The sequence below is a fragment of the Balaenoptera physalus genome, assembly GCF_965194825.1.
Source record: "Balaenoptera physalus genome assembly, chromosome: 9".
Taxonomy (NCBI): domain Eukaryota; kingdom Metazoa; phylum Chordata; class Mammalia; order Artiodactyla; family Balaenopteridae; genus Balaenoptera; species Balaenoptera physalus.
Window position 1 is genome coordinate 27768891 of NC_138888.1, and position 18822 is coordinate 27787712.

Here is an 18822-nt window from a genome sequence, read left to right on the forward strand (position 1 = left end):
AGTAAACTAACTGGTGGTGCAAAATAACTACCTACATACCTTTATTCCCATAGACAAAAACCTTATGGTTTTTGGGTCCCAGCTGAGAAGAAAGGAACAAAATAGAGATCTTGAACTTGGAAATGGGCAATTGTCTTTGTTCGTTTTTAGCCAAATGAAAGCTGCACTCTCTTGAAATAACTGAAACACTTCTTGGTACCACCTTGAGGGGGTCTCTGGGATGAAGGCAGACTACGTGTGTGCGTGTGTTCCTGCATGCATGTGTATCTGTGTGTGTGTTACATCTTATAATTCTGATAACCTAAGGAAGTTCCACAATGTTTTGTTCTGCATTGTTCTATAGCATCTGTGCAATGAGCTCTCTCCCATCCCTGATGCAATGGGCTCTTTAGCGTGTTTGTTCTGGAAGGCTTCCATTTGCCACAGAACCACAAACCTCAGTTACTTGACTTTCATATTGTTTTGCGACTTCTGTGCTATTTCATGGGCTGTGTTTCAAGGGATGGCACTTTATTTTTTATTATTATTTAAAAAAATTTTTATTGGAGTACACTTGATTTACAATGTTGTGTTAGTTTTAGGTGTACAGCAAAGTGATTCAGTTATACATATACCTATATCCACTCTTTTTAAGATTCTTTTCCCCTATACGCCATTACAGAGTATTGAGTAGAGTTCCCTGTGCTATACAGTAGGTTGGATGGCACTTTAATCTGTGACACAAGGCACAAGAATGCTGGGATGACATGCATTCTGCAAAGGGAACGGCTGATCCCAGAAAGTCCATTTGTTTGGGAGAAGGTGACTCTGTGAGAGAGAATTCAATAAAAGCCCAACTCATCTCCAAGATGTAGCAAACAGAGTAGCGGTTACCCCAAGGCACAGTTCATGTTACAAACACCTCTTCATCTATGTCTAGTTCACCACCAGAATAAGTTTGGCACTTGTCAGGTGTAGGTTTTAGTAAAGCAAACAACAATAAAAAACAATCTTTGTATCCTTAGAAATCAGAAAAACTGCCTAAAATCTCTCTTATTACAACATGAATGCTTAATTTTTGTCGAACACTTGAAAAATATAGAGAGAAAAAAAGAAGGAAATAAAAATCATCCATTATCCCAACATCCAGGTAGCCAAAAACACTTCTTGAGTATTGGGAAATTATAATTCTCTCATTCAACTCAATTCTGATATTGACCAATGGTGACCTTCCTATCTCCACCTGGACATACCCAATACTGAGAGAAACTCATAAAAAGAGCAAAATGAAAATGATTTGTTGCTTTATTCCTGAAGCAAGTGTAAATAAAACCCACGAAAACAACATATGAGGGTTAAACTTAGAATCACTATGGCCATGTGATTTCACAGTGAGGGACTAGCCTCTTGATTTTTCGGAATTACATGCCTTAATTATAATTTTCTAGTATAACTTCTATTTTATAACTTTAGATCTGTAAAAATGATAGTTGTGTATTTTTTAGTAAAAGAAAAAAAATGGAAATTATTTATCTCAACAAAAAAGAGTTTTTATTTATGAACTGGGGTTTTGCTGTGAGTGGGGAAGGACTTATTAGGATCATTTGTGAGATATTTAATTCCAAGTGGTCAACAAAGAATAACTGTTCGTTTGGTTTAAGTAACAAACTCCATCATCTTATTAATGTTCATTGATAATCAAAAAATTAAATATACCTGTTTTATTACTACTATTATCAACGTGATGATTTGTTTACATAAATGATAATCATGATCTTCATTAAAGGCTATTACATGAAATGTTGTTTGTATTGAGTTGAACGATGATTTATGCATTCTAACTTTTACTCAATGATAATTGTCAAGTGTTATATTGTTTATGGGACTTTCATACACAGCTGGTGGGAGGGTAAATGGGTACAGCCACTTTGGAAAACTATTTGGCAGAATCAGTCTAAGTTGAATATGGACATGCCCTATGACCCAACAGTTGCAATTCTAGGTAAGTACTCAAGAGACAATGTGTAATTTTGTGCAAAAAAAGACTTGTACAAGAATGTTCACAGCAATATTACTTGTAACAGTCCAAAACTAGGGAGAGCCAAATGTTCATTACCACTAGCATTAATAGTCACATGCACATACACATACATACACATACACTGGAACAGTCTACAGCTGTGGTCAGAAATCTTTTTCTGTAATATGTTAGACTTTGGAAATCATATGGTCTCTAACACAGCTACTCAACTCTACCAATGCAGTGCGAAAACAGCCTTAGACAATATATAAATGAATGGCAATGGTTATATTCTAATAAAACTTTATTTAAAGAAACAAGCGACAGGCCAATTTTAGCCCATAGGTCATTATTTGCTGATCTCTATTCTGTAACAAAAGAAAACAGAGAAAGAATGAATTATAACTATGTGCAACAGCATGGATGAATCTCATAGACAATGTTGAGTTAAAGAAGGTAGACAGAAAAATATGTATACTTTTTGATTCCATTTATAAAAATTTCAAAGTTAGGGGATAGTGACAGAAGCCAGTGAATTAGTATGTATCTTTGGGAGGTGATGTCTGGGAGGAGGTATGTGTGAAGCTGTCTACACTGCTCTGTGTGGTTTTACATGCATGTGTTAACTTTGTAAGAATTAATGAGGTGTACACCTAAAAATTGGATATTTATCATAATTTAAGCTATATTGCAATAAAATGTAAGAAAAAATTTTCTATCTAAATATATCAGTAGCTAAACAAACTAATAGCAGGGGAGTTAGAAGTGCCAATAAATATGCAAACTACAATTTCAATTGTTGAGGGATATCAGGCTATTGATAAATATAAGCTTGGACACATGTACACATATTAGTTCATATATACCAATGTTAAATACATTAATGGAAAACTTGCTCTTTTAAAGATGCTAACATTTGAAACATATCTTCCAAGAAGTTTTCCCTAAAAGAAAGTAAAGAAAATTGACACTCATGGTCAAACTTTCTTTTTTTAAAAAAAATCAGACACTTCTCCATTTCCAACAGTACAATTGCTACAGGGAAAAAATTCTTTATTTATTGTAATGGCCTAAAATTTACACAACTCTGTGTGGTTACAAGTCTGAGCCCTGACCCTGAACTTCTGGAGTCCAGGCAGGCGGATTAGGTTGAGAGAAATGACTGGCTCCTTCTCCTACTTGACTCTCAAAGCTGCTTTCAATCTTAAACGCCTATGAAAGCAACATCTGAAAAAACTAAGCTCCTTCAAATATTGAGAGATTTGCTTTAGCCTCTGTGATGACCAAGTTCCAAATGTCTTTGCTAAATTACCCACAACGTGATCACAGTCATTCATATACTGCTTCCCAGAATCATCTTGGCATTTCATTATCGACCATGTGGTACGCATGATCCATGAAAGAAGACTCCTTGATACAAAAAGTGAAACAGCAGACAGAGGACAATACCTTTTCCCACTGACTACTTGGTCGAATCAATTATTAACAAACTTGTTCTATAAAGAAAGTAGTAATTCAGGAATAAGATGTACTTTTCCTCAGAAATGTGGAAAATGTATTTTTGAATTCAATATCTACTTCCAAAATGTTCAACTACATTTTTCCAAGTATTTGATTTTCTAAAAGAAGACAAAATATTGAAATGCATTCTCTTGACATTGCAATATAATTTTATGGTTTTAAAAATTTTTTCCAGCTCTACTGAGGTACAGTTTAAAGAATGTATATATTTAGGTTGCACAATGTAATCTGTTAAAGATTTATGACCTGATGGTTTAACATATACATATATAGTGAAATGATTACTACAGTGAAGTTAATTAGCATATCCATCACTTCACATAGTTACCATTTTTCTTTTGTGGTAAGAATACAAGATTTACTGTCTTAGGAAATTTCAAGTACACAGTAGTCTTATTAACTATACTCACTATGCCGTACATTAGAACACTGTAACTTATTCACCTCATAACTGGAAGTTTGTATTGATGGAAGAAATTTTTACATATTGAGGTATGGGGAAGTCATTCTGGCTTATACATGATTTAACTTGAACTTTTGGCTAACCAAAACAGCCTGTTTGTGGCCTATTAAACATGCATTGTGCATCTGTTTGAACCATTAAAGAAAAGAATGCATTTAAAAATCAAAATGGAGTAACTGTGGTTCAGGCACCCAAAATGGAAGTAGGTGGCCATGGTGGATGTGGTTTCAGACACGTTCCTGTATTACTGAGAACTTGAATATTTTGAACTGTATCAGACTCAAGGACATCACCAGCTGTTCTCAAAACAATATCTGCTAGCAGATGCCAGCTGCAACCTCATAGTCTCAAGGTCTACCCTTGTAACTATGCAATCATTTCCGACCCCAATCCTTGCTTAATAAGCACTCTTAATTCTTGCCGGCTCCAATCCTAATTCTTGACAAATGACTTATATAATTTTGTGGGTTTTACCTTTATAATCTTCCCTGCATTTTGTAGTCTAGCAGAACACAATTCAAGTACTTCTTGAATCTGTGCAATATGATTTTAGAAAGAAGCTTGGTATGGGAAATATTTTTATAAACTTACTATACATATTACAGAAACTCTCAGATTTGTAGTTTATGATGATCACTGAACAATGAAGATACTCATGTTCCCCAATCTTATGGAATTCTATATCCTATTAACATTTCTGGCATTATTTTCTTATACTTATGAATGTGAGGGTTTCTTTCAGAATGAAGTTTTCTGCTGTGCCAAATAGAATTAGAACCCTCAGAGTCCAGAATTTAGTTAAAGATAAAATGACAATATACAAGATTTCATAATGTTAACTACCTCATTAGGTTACACGCCATAAAACATTTTAAATGTTGACTCTACACCAAATGTAGTAAACTCATATTGGTTGACTACCCAAACGTAGGCAAAAGCAAATTCTTTGCATTTGCTTATTGTTATATATAACATACCTTTACATTTGCCTTTAAGATTTTTGCAGTAAAAAATCAGTAATTAATTTTGATAGTGTCCAAGCTAGCTTCACAAAAGTTGAAAACTTGCATTTATCTGTCAGTGTAAAAGCTTTGGGCTTACGGAAACTGAGCTTTCTTTACCACCAGTTAGCTGTCTCGCTGGAACTGGTATCCTGGCAAGTTAATAAAATATCTTTTGACATTTAGATAGGACAAAATCTTATAGCTCAAAGACAGCAATTGATATAATGGGAGCAAATATTTATTTCATCTAAAATTATCTTTTACAATATACATCACATTGTCTCATTCTTTGAAAATTTCTGTATTTGTGAATGTTTATAATCTATACACATTAGAAAATATTATATACTTATAGCTGGCAAGGCAGGTGGTTTGAGATTGACAAGTTGGGACCTCTTAAGCCATGCTGAATAGCTAGCTATCATGAATAATTTGTCTGTTAAAAAGATTTAAATATTACAATGAAATACAATTATAATCTGTATTCCTTCCAGTAAAAAGCCCAACATTGTTTTTGGGTCAAAACAGAGATAACATTGTCTCTGGAACATTATAAAAAATGCAGTTTGATGTATACAAGGATTCCTAGGGGGACTCATCCTGAGAGCAAAAAGCCTTTGAATGAAATTTGTGAGAGGGGAAAGTGAACCGGAGGAGGAGTAGCTGAGGAGGAAGAGGGAGTTTGGATGTGATTGGCCAGGGGCAGGCCAGGGGTGGGCCAAGCTCAGGAGGCATTGGTACTGTCAGAGCTCAAATGGCTTAGCACCTTTGGTCTCCTTGACAACTGGGAAATACAGGTGGAGGCATCCCCTCTATGCAAGACAAGTCAGAAAAGAGCGTTCTTGACGCACCACGAGGTCAGAGGAGGACTTAAGAGGAGAATACATAACCTTACACTTTTCTTCTATCTTCATTCTGAATTTTTTTGGTGCTTCTTTGGAGTTTTAGGCCAATTCTGGGTGTTAGGGATACAAAGATATTTAAATAAAATGGACACCTGCTCCCTTGAAATATGCAGGCTAGATGGAGAAATGGAGAAATAATTCAATATTTGCAGTATGAGAGAGAGGGGCTTGTGAATTAGGGTCAAGGAAGGCAGCCCCCTGACCACTGCAGGAGGAGCAGGCATCCAAAGGAGAATAGGGTAGGGTGTTCGTGAACAGGGGGCAGTTACTTTTCTGAAATGCCTGTTGGAACACAGAGCTTGTGTTTTACATTCTATTTTTAGTGAGTGGACATTAGTTAATAAATTCTAACCTTAGAACTGCTTCAAATAATACCCATTTACCCCTCTCTAGTCAGTTCTTTCTCATTTCCTTCATTAATTTCAGACCTTCACCTACCACTTTCTGCTTTCCTCCGCTATTCTCCTTACTCTCATCAGAACATCATGCTTTCTTCTTAGAAAGAAGGGAAACAGTGAGATGGATTAGTCTCAGTTTCTGCCCTCAGGTATGTGTCACCACGAGAGATGTGTCTCTATCCTTACGCTTCCTTGTCCACCATCACCACCTTTTCCCAGTCACAGTGTGAGGGGGGTTTAAGGCTCACAATTACTCTCTTTCTCTTCAGAAATATCCAACCACTTCTTCTACTCGCTCTTTCCTCTCTGCAGCAAAATATCCTCAAACCTTTCCCATCTTGAGAACTCCTTCCAGGCACTGTCATATTACCCACCTTCCTTTCTAAGACAAATTTCTGGAGAGAGTAGCACCCCTCCTTGGTTCTCTTTATTTAGCTCCATGCTGCCCTCCTGACCCTTCGCCCTTCCACTAGTTATGCTCTTGCTGATATTATATTACCTTCAGGTTGCTCAGTCCAAGAACACCTTTTAGGCTTGATCTCATTTGACCTCTATGGTATTTCACGTTTTTAGCATGACCTTCCCTTGAAAGTCTTTCCTCTTGACCAAGATGATAGCATTCTGTCTTGTTTTCCTTCTGTTTCTCTTAATCTTAATCTCCTATCTACTTAATCTTCTACCTATTTAGGCTTCTTTAGACTCCTCTTGAACCTGCCCAACTCTTTAGTGATGCTTCCAAGTGTTCTAAGGTGCATCTCCATCTCACTCCTCGCCTGCCCCACGGTGTCATCATCGTTGATATGTAGTCACCACTGCCTACCAGCAGATCACTCTCCTGAGCTCCAGACTCCCTTCTGCACCTGAGAAGTCCTTGGGCATCTCAGTGTATTATGCCCAAATTTAACTCATCATTTCCCCCAATTGCAAATCTGATTCTCGAATACTCTCCACTGGGAGTAGGTGGGGGGAAGCACATCTCTATCTGTTCTCTACCTACTTAGCTATATTTCCTACATTCACTCCTTTGTAAAGTCCTATCATCCTCTCTCAAAGTCCGCTGACTCTCACACCTTCTGTCCTCCCTGACACTGGCTTAGTTCAGGCACAGACTCATCGTTTCTTTCCCAATTATTGCTGCAGTTCCTTAAGCTGGTTTCTTTCTTCAGTCTTGTCCTCCTCCAGTGCATTCTCTATTCTGACCAGGTGATCCCTCTAAAAACTGTATTTCACATTGTAGCTCCCCTGCTTAAACACCCCTAAATGGTCTTTACTCTGTTATAAGACCCCTTATAATCTGCCCCATCTCCCCCTCCACACTGATTATCTTATCATTTCTTTCCTCTTATTCTGTTCTCCAGGTATAATGACTTCCAGTTTCTCTGACTGGTCACATTAAGCATCCTGTACCTGCTGCTCCCGTTACCTAGAATTGCCAACGCCTTTCACAGCAGGCTGCCCCTTTCCAGCCTCACAGGGCTGTGAGCTGCTTCTCTTTGACACTCAGCTCCTTATCACCACTTGCACAGACCTGTCCTGACACCCTTCTCCCTCCCATAACACCCTGGCCCATCCTTATTATGGTTTCTCATGCTATGTTGTCATTGCCTGTGTCGTTGTCCGAGCCCCACTGGATTGGGAGCTTCTTGAGGGTAGGAACCAGAACTTCAATGTCTTCGCATCCCTACACTGGCACACATTATGTACCTATAAATGTTGGTTGATTGAATAATTTTTTTTGAAGTGTAGCTTTGTGCGAAGGATGATAGGTCTCATTTTCTCTTCCTTCAGACTGAAAATGAAGCTAATACAAGACCGGCACATTTATATTTTTGGGGTTTGATAACTTCAGTTCTGATAGTTTGACCTTTGCTTGTGTTGTTGTTCTGCAGCTAGCACTTATCTGAGTTCTGGTTTTCAGCTGCAAACAAAAGTGTGCTGTTTGGTTGCTGTGGAAATGCTGCCACATTCCACGGAAAACAACTGTGAAACTAGCAAACTTATTTTCCTTATGCAAGACAATATTGGTTTCCAAATAAAAATTTTTGAAAGGCAGCAAGAGAATGTAAAAGCCTTTTAAATGATAAACCTCAGGGTGAAATAATACTTTGTATATTCTTGTAAATATAGAGAAGACGAAATAATAATCCTTCTGTTTTCTTAACCCAGTGCTCCAGCTGCAGAATAAAGGGTGGTGACAGGGATTCTACCTAGCTCACTATTACATCAACTTTCAGAGTGACACTAGTGGAGGGGTAGGCACACAGTAGTGCTCAAGAAATAACTGATAATCACCTGTATTCTTAGGATATGTTCTAATTGTCTATTTGTAGAGAACTATGTATTTCTCATCCTGTAACCCAGAGCAGTATGCTTGGGAAACTCCCACTTAGTTCAATTAGGAGCTGACCCATTCCTTGGCTGAGTTAGCAGAGGGTTTTAAATGCTATACCCATCAGTCTTTGGCACATCTGGGCCATGCTTTACAGACAATTGTGCTGTTTTGACAAATGCATCAGCATGTATCTCTTCAGCAAATATTAAGCTCTAGTGAGGGGCTAGGTGGCTGGATCCTCTTCCAGATGCTGGACTCTTAGCAGTAAATAAATTAATTCCTTGTTTTCATGATATTTACATTTACATTCTGTATATATGGGTGTGTGGTGCAGTGAGACTGGGAGAGAGTGATGAATAAACAAACGAATATAAAATACATCATTTGGTGATGAGTGCATTGAAAAGTAAAACAAGGCCGGGCCCTGGGTGAGAGATGAGGATAATGCCGTCTCTGCCCTCCCTTGGGAATGTCCAGGTTCCAATTTGTTCTCTTTTAGAGTTAGAAAATATCATCCTTGGACACGCATATAGGAGTGAAATGATGTACTCACATGATAAGAATGAAGTGCTTCGTAAGTGTAAGACAAAATTAATTGGTGGGAATGTAAATTGATACAGCCACTATGGAGAACAGAATGGAGGTTCCTTAAAAAACTAAAAATAGAACTACCATGTGACCTAGCAATCCCATTCCTGGGCATACACCTGGAGAAAACCATAATTCCAAAAGATACATGCACCCCAATGTTCATTGCAGCACTACTTACAATAGCCAGGACATGGAAGCAAACTAAATGTCCATCAACAGAGGAATGGATAAGAAGATGTGGTACATATATACAATGGAGTATTACTCAGCCATAAGAAGGAACGAAATTGTGCCATTTGCAGAGAAGTGGATGGAACTAGAGACTGTAATACAGAATGAAGTAGTCAGAAAAAGAAAAACAAATATCATATATTAACGCATATATCTGGAATCTAGAAAAATGATACAGATGAACCTATCTGCAAAGCAGAAATAAAGACACGGACATAGGGAGCAAACGTATGGACACCAAGGGGGGAAAGGGGGCGGTGGGATGAATTGGGAGATTGGGATTGACATATATACACTACTATGTATAAAATAGATAACTAATGAGAACCTACTGTACAGCACAGGGAACTCTACTCAATGCTCTGTGGTGATCTAAATGGGAAGGAAATCCAAAAAGGAGGGGATATATGTATACGTATAGCTGATTCACTTTGCTGTACAGCAGAAACTAACACAACATTGTAAAGCAACTATACTCCAATAAAAATTTTAAAAAATTAATTCAAATTCCCAAGGCATTTTAATCTCAGTAAATCAAAGTTAAGCAACTTGAAAGCTTTTGTCTTTGAACATAGACCTTCACTTTTATAAAGTTAAGTGCACATAAAATAGTTCTTACAATAATCTTTCTTTAATAACCTATGATGATAATATGCTTATTTCTAGATTGCAAACATGTACTTGAAAATATCTATTCACTTGAAGCAAACTGAAACAGTTTAATATTGAAAGTATATCAAAGCTGTCAGTGTGCATAAAAAATACTACTAATATTAAATTAAATACAAGAACTTAGAACATTTTAGTTATTAGTATCAATAAAATAATATTTATATTTCTAGGACTTCTAACAGTTTACTGAATGCTTTAATATTTGTTGTGTTATTTGATCCTCAACAAACCTAATAAGGTAGATAATAATATTATTATTATTACTTATTCCATTTTAGGGAGGAATAGACTGAGATCTATAACTCTTAAGTGACTTTCCTATGACCACACAGTTTTTAGCTGGTCCAGATCTTTAAATGCCCTGTTCTTTCCACTATGCCACCAAAGTAGTGACCTACTTTGATAACATATTATTTTGCCTTAAAACAGACTGTGTATTAATTTCTAAGAAAAAATGTATAGACCTCAAAATTGTCCACATACAGAAATCAGAGGCAGATGCCAGTGATAAGAGTAAAATTTTAAAATAAAAAAATCTCCCAATTTTATTAGATGAAAAAGTTCCAAAAAGTGAAAAAAATATCAATTTTTTTCCAGTATAAAAGATGACAATATTGTACTTCTTAAATAAAATACTATGATATCTGATATCAAAGAGAAAAGATAAAAGTAATATTCATTAAAATAATCAAGCCTAGAATTCAGGCATCAGTTTCCAATATACATTGGGTTAAAATTATTTAATTTCACAAGTATTTGGTGAACAGCTGTACTCAATACTGCCCCACAGAAACTAGTTTATAGAATATTCTATAATACCCTCTGTCTAAATTAAAAAATGCTCTCTAACTGACTAAATAAAAGAGACCAGAACGCTCTTTTGTTTGGTACTTCTGTCCTTTTTATAGCCAGTGGTAACAGTCAAACTGTCTACAATAAGGCCTCAAATTCCTTTCCAATTTATCCTTTTATACTCCTTGTGGCCTGAAACACTTACTTCCTTCTCCACTCCTCAGTTTTCCTGTATTTGGGCTTTTAAAAATGGTCATGTATCTACCTAGAATGCTGCCCCTTTCTTGGTCTTTGTATATCAATCCACGTGTCTTCCTATCCCAATTGTACGCACTCTTTTCATCTTCTGAAGTTCCAACACACTTTATTTCTTTTCTATCATTTGTCACTCTCAAGCTGGCATTGCAGATTTTGGGGTTTGGGGCTTGAATCTCTGCCTGGAATGTAAACTCTCTGAGTGCAGGGCCTGTGCTCCACTGGTCTTTGCATTCCCAGTGCCTAGCATAGTACCTTGCATATAGTAGATGCTCAATGAATATCCTTTGAATGAATATTAGATGATGCCTTTGAGGTATGACAAAATTTTGAAGAACATATTTAATATTTTTTAAAATTGCTCTCACATTTGCATAGTTTTGTCTTTTTAATTGCTTTTCTAAACACTGTTAATGTCATCAATAAATAATTTACTATTTGTTTATTATTGTTTATCATCAATTTGCTTATTTTCAGTTGTTTATTATTTATTTATTAATTTATTGATGCATAAACCATATCTAGGGCATCATAGCAGGCAACGTCTCCTCACAGAACATCACATTCTGTATTACCAGGACAACCCCTGGGCTGGAAGGGACAGACATTTTTATTACCACTTTGCAGAAAAACTATAAATTGAAGTCTGAAAGATGAAGCAACTTCTGAAAGTACACAGTTAATTTTTCAGAGGTTGGACTACAAAGCAAGTCTCTCTGTGCTCATGTTAAATGTTAATAAAATATTGATCTTATGGTATTCTATTTCTTTGAAAACTGATGATCTCTTGAAATGATTTACAAAAAATTTCAACCAGAAACCTGACAATATGAACACCCCTTTCTAAGCCATGGCAGATAAGAAAGTACGACCTTACATTCTAATGATATGACACCAGTCAGCATAAAAGGAATCACACATGAAACAAAAGCAGGGCCACTGAAAATTTCAAATTGTAAAATTACAAGGGAAAGAAGGGCACCAAGTCTGATCAGGAACTCTTTTTAGAAAGTTTCTTTCCCCAGGATTTAGCATTTCCCAGATAGAAGTTAGCAAATGAACTAAGTGAATTAACATCGATCATTTTATGTAGTTTCTTTAAATACTCTTGGCTCTTTGTACCTAGCAGTTTCATTATACTTTGAAAAATAAAATCCTTTTAGGAACTGGCCACACCTCATACGTTAATTGTGTAATGAGAGATAATTTCTCTCCCACTTCCTTCTTCCCTTGGTTATCAATTCATTACACCTAATTAAGGTACACATCTTACTATACAGTTGTGCACCCTTTGATATAGTTCTGTAAACTTTGAGGTCTGTATTAACTTGAGAGAAATCTTATGGCTAAATTGAGAAAAAGGAGGGGGATGGGAGTTAGCAGTTTTGAACTCCTTAAGGGTGAAGGAAAGAAGAAAGCAGCATTTATTACAATTTGGTACTTAACATCGTCTACATTTTACCCCTCTGACAGAATTTTAAGGAATAAATAGTAAATACTCAGTGTAGCCAGCTCTGCAGTACATATTTATTTACCTTCATATCTAACACGAACTATTCCCCTGAACATAGAAATGATTGCCTGTAAGGCCCACATATGACAATAGTTTGCTCTCACTTAAAGTTGCTTTGAATTCAGTACTTCAGAGTAACTTCAGATGAATTTTACACTTATGTCTCATTGAATGTAATGAGCCAGAAGTATGAGTTTAATGAGGATGACTTGTTCATGGATGTCATGAGGTAAACAACTCAAAGCATAAAAATTGTATTTTTCAGAAAGATCTGAGGAGACACCGGTGGGATAGAAGAAAACTGCAAATGGTGTGCCTGGCTAGTGACCCTCTTCCCTATTCCATCTCAGATGTGCTGAAGCACAGCTGGGGTCCTGGCAGGGGCCCCAAACCTGGTGTGTGAGTGGGTAGAGAGGGAATGCTGGAGGGGGTGAGCTGAGAACTTGACACTTCAAAGCTCTGAATGTCTTAGGTTGGCTTCCATTAGGGATCTCGATACTGGGGTGGCATAAAGATCAGAGTGAAGTTCTGGAAATGCAGACTTTATATATTTGGTTTTCTTGTTTCAAAATTTTGATTTATTCATAAAAAGGTTATAATGTGATCTGCAGGAACACCAACTACATTCATGACTTAGAAACACTTAGAAAACTTAACAGTCCCTTTAAACAGCAGAGACTCCTTATCCTTTACTGTTGAAGATATAAAGTTTTCTCAAGAAATGCTTCGGGAAGTCATAAGGGCACGATCACACGTTCCTCTCAAAGGAAGCAACAAACTAACTCAGATAAGACCTCAGACAGTGGTGAAGCGGAGCTCTGTTGTTATTTTTGTGTTATGCAGATGCCCCTTCTTGATAAAATATAAGATGTGGTCTCAATTTTAGTGAGTTACATGTTCATGCCTTGAGTTTCCCTTGTTTCTTTTAAGGGAATAAATCATTCAACTTCTTTCTTCATTATCTTGCACACTATTGCTGTGAAATGGTAGCCCTTGGCTTCAGGTGGACACATGCTAATGGCGGATTGATCCATCTGTATTGATACCCATAATAGTTTTATTTTGGTATTCTCTTTCATCTAAGATTTCAAAGGACTTTGTAAATGTTTCGGTTAAATTTTGTAGGAATCCTCTTAAAAACATAAGCAGGAAAAAGTCTAAGCCTTCTTAGGTGTAAGCTCCTTGAGGGCATAATTTTCATTATCGGAGTAACTCTAGCTCACTAGACATAGTAATATCTTCAACAGTCAATAAATATTTACCATCTACTTTAAAGGTAAAATGTACAAGTGTTCTTCCTATTCCATCTTTAATTATCCCATGCCCTTAAACTAATAAAAACTTCCATTATCATGGTTCCTTTATATTATTTAGTTCTATATCCCTAAGAAAATAGAAATCTAATAAACGAATGAAACCCACAAGCTTAATAATACACAGCTATTGCCAAAGATATCCATATTTTGAAAGAGAGGCTATGTTTTAATTTACTTATAATAAATGATCTAACTATGTAAGGTACTCAGGATGGACTTCATCTGTGACATATTTAAGTACTCAGTTAATTGTAAATCTTATGACAGTGGTAGTAATAGAAAGCTGATTTATATAAATATTCTTCTAATTTTGGGAATTTGTGTAAGTTGGCAGATTCACTGGGGGAATGCATTTGGTGGCCAGGAGTGTCTTCTGGTTAGGGTTATAAACCACACCATATTATGCAGAAGAGATGGAAAGATGATTGACTTTAAGTGAATTCAAGTCTATAGGCAGTAGTAGACAGTCTACTGCTGTCCTTGTCCTAGCTATAAACTAATCAAGCAACTCACATGAGAGCTAGTACAAGGAAAAATTCATCAAAATAAGTTATGTGTTCATGTGCTTAAAGTCATCATAAATTAAAACTGATTCATGTTAGTAGATCATGTAGAAGCTATAATCAAATCATATTTTAGTGGGATTAAGGTCCTATAGTATTCGATCATTTGCCACAAATTTCTTTCTGTAAAATGAGGATTATAATAGCACCAAACCATATTGCTACTGTGAAAGTTAAATGAGTGAGTTTATGAATAGATCTGATGTGGTGATGAGATGGTTTCCCAAATCCAAAGTTGGGACATATGGCTGGACAAAGGAATTTTTTCTGCTTCCATCTCGCTCCCTCTCTCTCTCTGTGGTTTTTAGCCTGCATTGTTAGCATTCTGAGGCATTTTCATGGTTAAGGGAAAGGAATACTGGACATTTGAAATGGATTTATGGATGCTATGCTATGTTCATTGTTCATGTGCTTCCAGTAGAATGTACAGTTTCCAGTGGATATGTTACTATATAGCCCCATCTTAATTAAAATAAAAACATATAAGAAATGCATCAGAAAGGTTTAAAATACTAGCACACGAAAATAAGAAAGATCAGAAGACCAGGAAAATACAGTGTTTGTGTTTGGTTTCTGTTTTTGGTTTGTTTTTAGGTCTTGAGCAACTTTTGATTATTTATTACTTGATTATCTTGAATTATAAATTACCAAGACGTTCCCCTGCCTCTATCTTGCTGTCTGCTTTTGAGCCATCTTACCAATAACCTAGGCTGCCAACATATGAGGTAGCCAGAGAAAATGGAAGGAGCTAAAATGAATAATTTTTTCCTTTGCTTATGAGGATGGTTCAAAGTTGGAATGGATTAGGGTGAAATTTTGGTGAAAGTCAAATTTAAGGATTATTTTTATTTATTCATGCTACTGTTTTGTTCTATTACTATAATTACTTAATTAAAAGTTCATTGAACATAGTTTAGTGGCTCAAATAAGATCTAAACACTAGACCTAAATTTTTACAGATTAGAAACTTTCATATCATGATTTGCCTCATTTCTCATTTTGAGGTTAAGTGCATCACTTATATTCTCTGTACTAGTTTTCTATTCTATAAAATGAGGAAAATAGTATCAACTTCATCTTTTAACAGAATATTATTAAAGAGTTTGTGAAAGGCACTGATGATATATCATCCCACAAGAACAAATGATTAGTCATTATGATGCTGCAATTTTTATTACAAATGCAGTATGGGTAACTGTTGTGCTGACTTCAGTTTAGTTCAAATGTATATTCCTCCCAGGCATTGTACGTAAGGGCTTTGTGCTGTGGTGTAAATACTTAATAGTTTACTTGCCTAGCATACGATCTCTAGTTTAGGAATTACAATGTGATTCTTCTTACTTTTTCATCACAGTTGCCTGAATACAAAGCACCCAATACTATGTTATGTTGATGATCCAAGAAAAAATTTGAAAGACTCAGAAGCATGGTTCCTGACTTACTGACAGTTATTAAAATCAAACCCTTTCTTTATCATCAAGTGTTCCACATATAAATGTGTTATAGCTGTCTATAAACCTATAAAAGAGCCTATTAGCCTCTGCAATATGGAACAAGAGACAATCAGTAAGGCAACAGAACAACAGTAAGCCCACATGACATCAGCATGCTTAATAGATTTTAAATGAGAAGCCTTCTTACCTAGCATGCAAACACATTTGACATTCTGATCAGGGTTTTCAAACAAGATTTCGCCACACCTCTGAAACAGAAAGAAAGTCATCATTATTTTAAGATTTCCTATCAGGGTTCCCAAGGCAACATGTCCATGCAACCTGACATCACCATGACATTATTCTGCTCTTCATGTTTTCTTTAGTTGCCTGAGTCTAGGGACTTATGTCATGAGCAGAGACTTCCCTCGTAGTAAAATATTTGAGAGGTAAATTGGGGACAGACTGTTCCTGCATGCCTCATGCCCCTGCCTCAAGCTGACTCTCTGTGCTCCTATGAGGGGTCATGGCCAGAGACGCACCCAGTGTCCAACAGTTTCTATTTCGATGGAAGATACACAGTCTATTAGATCTAGTAATCTGAGGTTAATCACTCTCAAAATTGGCTCTTATTCAGTACTGAAATTATCCTAAGCTACCTACTCTGCAATCAAGCAGACATTTTCAAGTACAAACCTAGGTGGCCTACACTTAACTCTCTGAACTTGGGAACTCTGAACTCGCTGCACAAATAAGGAAATGATGAAAAAGTGGCATTCATAATCCTTTTCCAGAAGCATCGACTCATGGAAATATCAACTTTCTTATCTACATCTCAGTTTTAACTTGCTTGTTAAAATTTTTGTACAGGGCAAACTCCAGAGATACAATCAGTTATTTAAGAATAGACCACATTTATGTATATGACTGACAAATGGTTAGTACCTGAATGTGTAAGTAAATCCTCCAAATTAATAAGAAAATAACAAATAATCCAATGGAAAAGTGGATAAAGGACATAAGCAATTCATGGAAGAGGAAATCTGAATGGTCATTAACAGAGAGGATATATTCAACCATACTAATAATCAGGAACCAGGAAATAAAAGATAAAATGAAGCCTATTTTGAGCCCATTGATTTGGCAAAACTTAGAAACCTGGCACAAACAAGTTTATCAAAAATGTAAAGAAATGGATCTTCTCACACACTGTGGGTTGGAGTATAAAATGATGGAACCATTTTGGAGAAAAACTGGCAAAATCTTTCTAGATTTCTACTTATTACGTACCAGATTTCATTCTTACTAAGTTGAAATGTGCATACGCTATGACATAGCAAGTCATTTTCTAGACTGATAACTAGAGAAACTTTACTGTTCAGCTACAAAACAGATAAATGTTATTCATACATTGGAGTGCTACATGGCAGTTAAAAGTGAAAATGGGAGGAACACTCCCAAACTCATTCTATGAGGCCACCACCACGCTGATACCAAAACCAGACAAAGATGTCACAAAAAAAGGAATCTACAGACCAATATCACTGATGAACATAGACGCAAAAATCCTCAACAAAATACTAGCAAACAGAATCCAACAGCACATTAAAAGGATCATACACCATGATCAAGTGGGGTTTATCCCAGGAATGCAAGGATTCTTCAATATACGCAAATCAATCAATGTGATACACCATATTAACAAATTGAAGGAGAAAAAAACATATGATCATCTCAATAGATGCAGAGAAAGCTTTTGACAAAATTCAACACCCATTTATGATAAAAACCCTCCAGAAAGTAGGCATTGAGGGAATTTTCCTCAACATAATAAAGGCCATATATGACAAACCCACAGCCAACATGGTGAAAAACTGAAACCATTTCCACTAAGGTCAGGAACAAGACAAGATTGCCCACTCTCACCGCTATTATTCAACATAGTTTTGGAAGTGTTAGCCACAGCGATCAGAGAAGAAAAAGAAATAAAAGGAATACAAATCGGAAAAGAAGAAGTAAAGCTGTCACTGTTTGCAGATGACATGATACTCTACATAGAGAATCCTAAAGATGCTACCAGAAAACTACTAGAGCTAATCAATGAATTGGGTAAAGTACCAGGATACAAAATTAATGCACAGACATCTCTTGCATTCCTATACACTAATGATGAAAAATCTGAAAGTGAAATTGAGAAAACACTCCCATTTACCATTGCAACAAAAAGAATAAAATACCTAGGAATAAACCTACCTAAGGAGACAAAAGACCCGTATGCAGAAAATTATAAGACACTGATGAAAGAAATTAAAGATGATAAAAATAGATGGAGAGATATACCATGTTCTTGGATTGGAAGAATCAACATTGTGAAAATGACTCTACTACCCAAAGCAATCTACAGATTCAATGCAATCCCTATCAATGGCATTTTTCACAGAACTAGAACAAAAAATTTCACAATTTGTATGGAAATACAAAAGACCCCGAATAGCCAAAGCAATCATGAGAAAGAAAAATGGAGCTGGAGGAATCAGGCTCCCAGACTTCAGACTATACTACAAAGCTACAGTAATCAAGACAGTATAGTACTGGCACAAAAACAGAAATATAGATCAATGGAACAGGACAGAAAGCCCAGAGATAAACCCATGCACATATGGTCACCTTATCTTTGATAAAGGAGGCAAGAATATACAATGGAGAAAAGACAGCCCCTTCAATAAGTGATGCTGGGAAAACTGGACAGGTACATGTAAAAGAATGAAATTAGAACACTCCCTAACACCATACACAAAAATAAACTCAAAATGGATTAAAGACCTAAATGTAAG

The 18822-nt window shown here is 36.2% G+C and overlaps 1 protein-coding gene and 1 long non-coding RNA gene across 3 annotated transcripts in view; one reads left to right on the forward strand and one right to left on the reverse strand.

Annotated features, from left to right (window-relative positions):
- PDE7B (phosphodiesterase 7B) overlaps positions 1 to 18822 on the reverse strand; it is a gene marked incomplete at its 3' end in the record, with an annotated part of 632720 nt that overhangs the window by 201619 nt on the left and 412279 nt on the right. For both annotated transcript variants that reach the window (XM_082474733.1, XM_082474735.1), the window contains one exon: positions 16197 to 16257. In XM_082474733.1, coding sequence (XP_082330859.1) covers positions 16197 to 16257 — 61 coding nt within the window. The remainder of the gene's footprint in view (positions 1 to 16196; positions 16258 to 18822) is intronic.
- LOC309667005 overlaps positions 1 to 18822 on the forward strand; it is a 227365-nt gene that overhangs the window by 79606 nt on the left and 128937 nt on the right. The gene's annotated exons all lie outside the window — the stretch shown is intronic.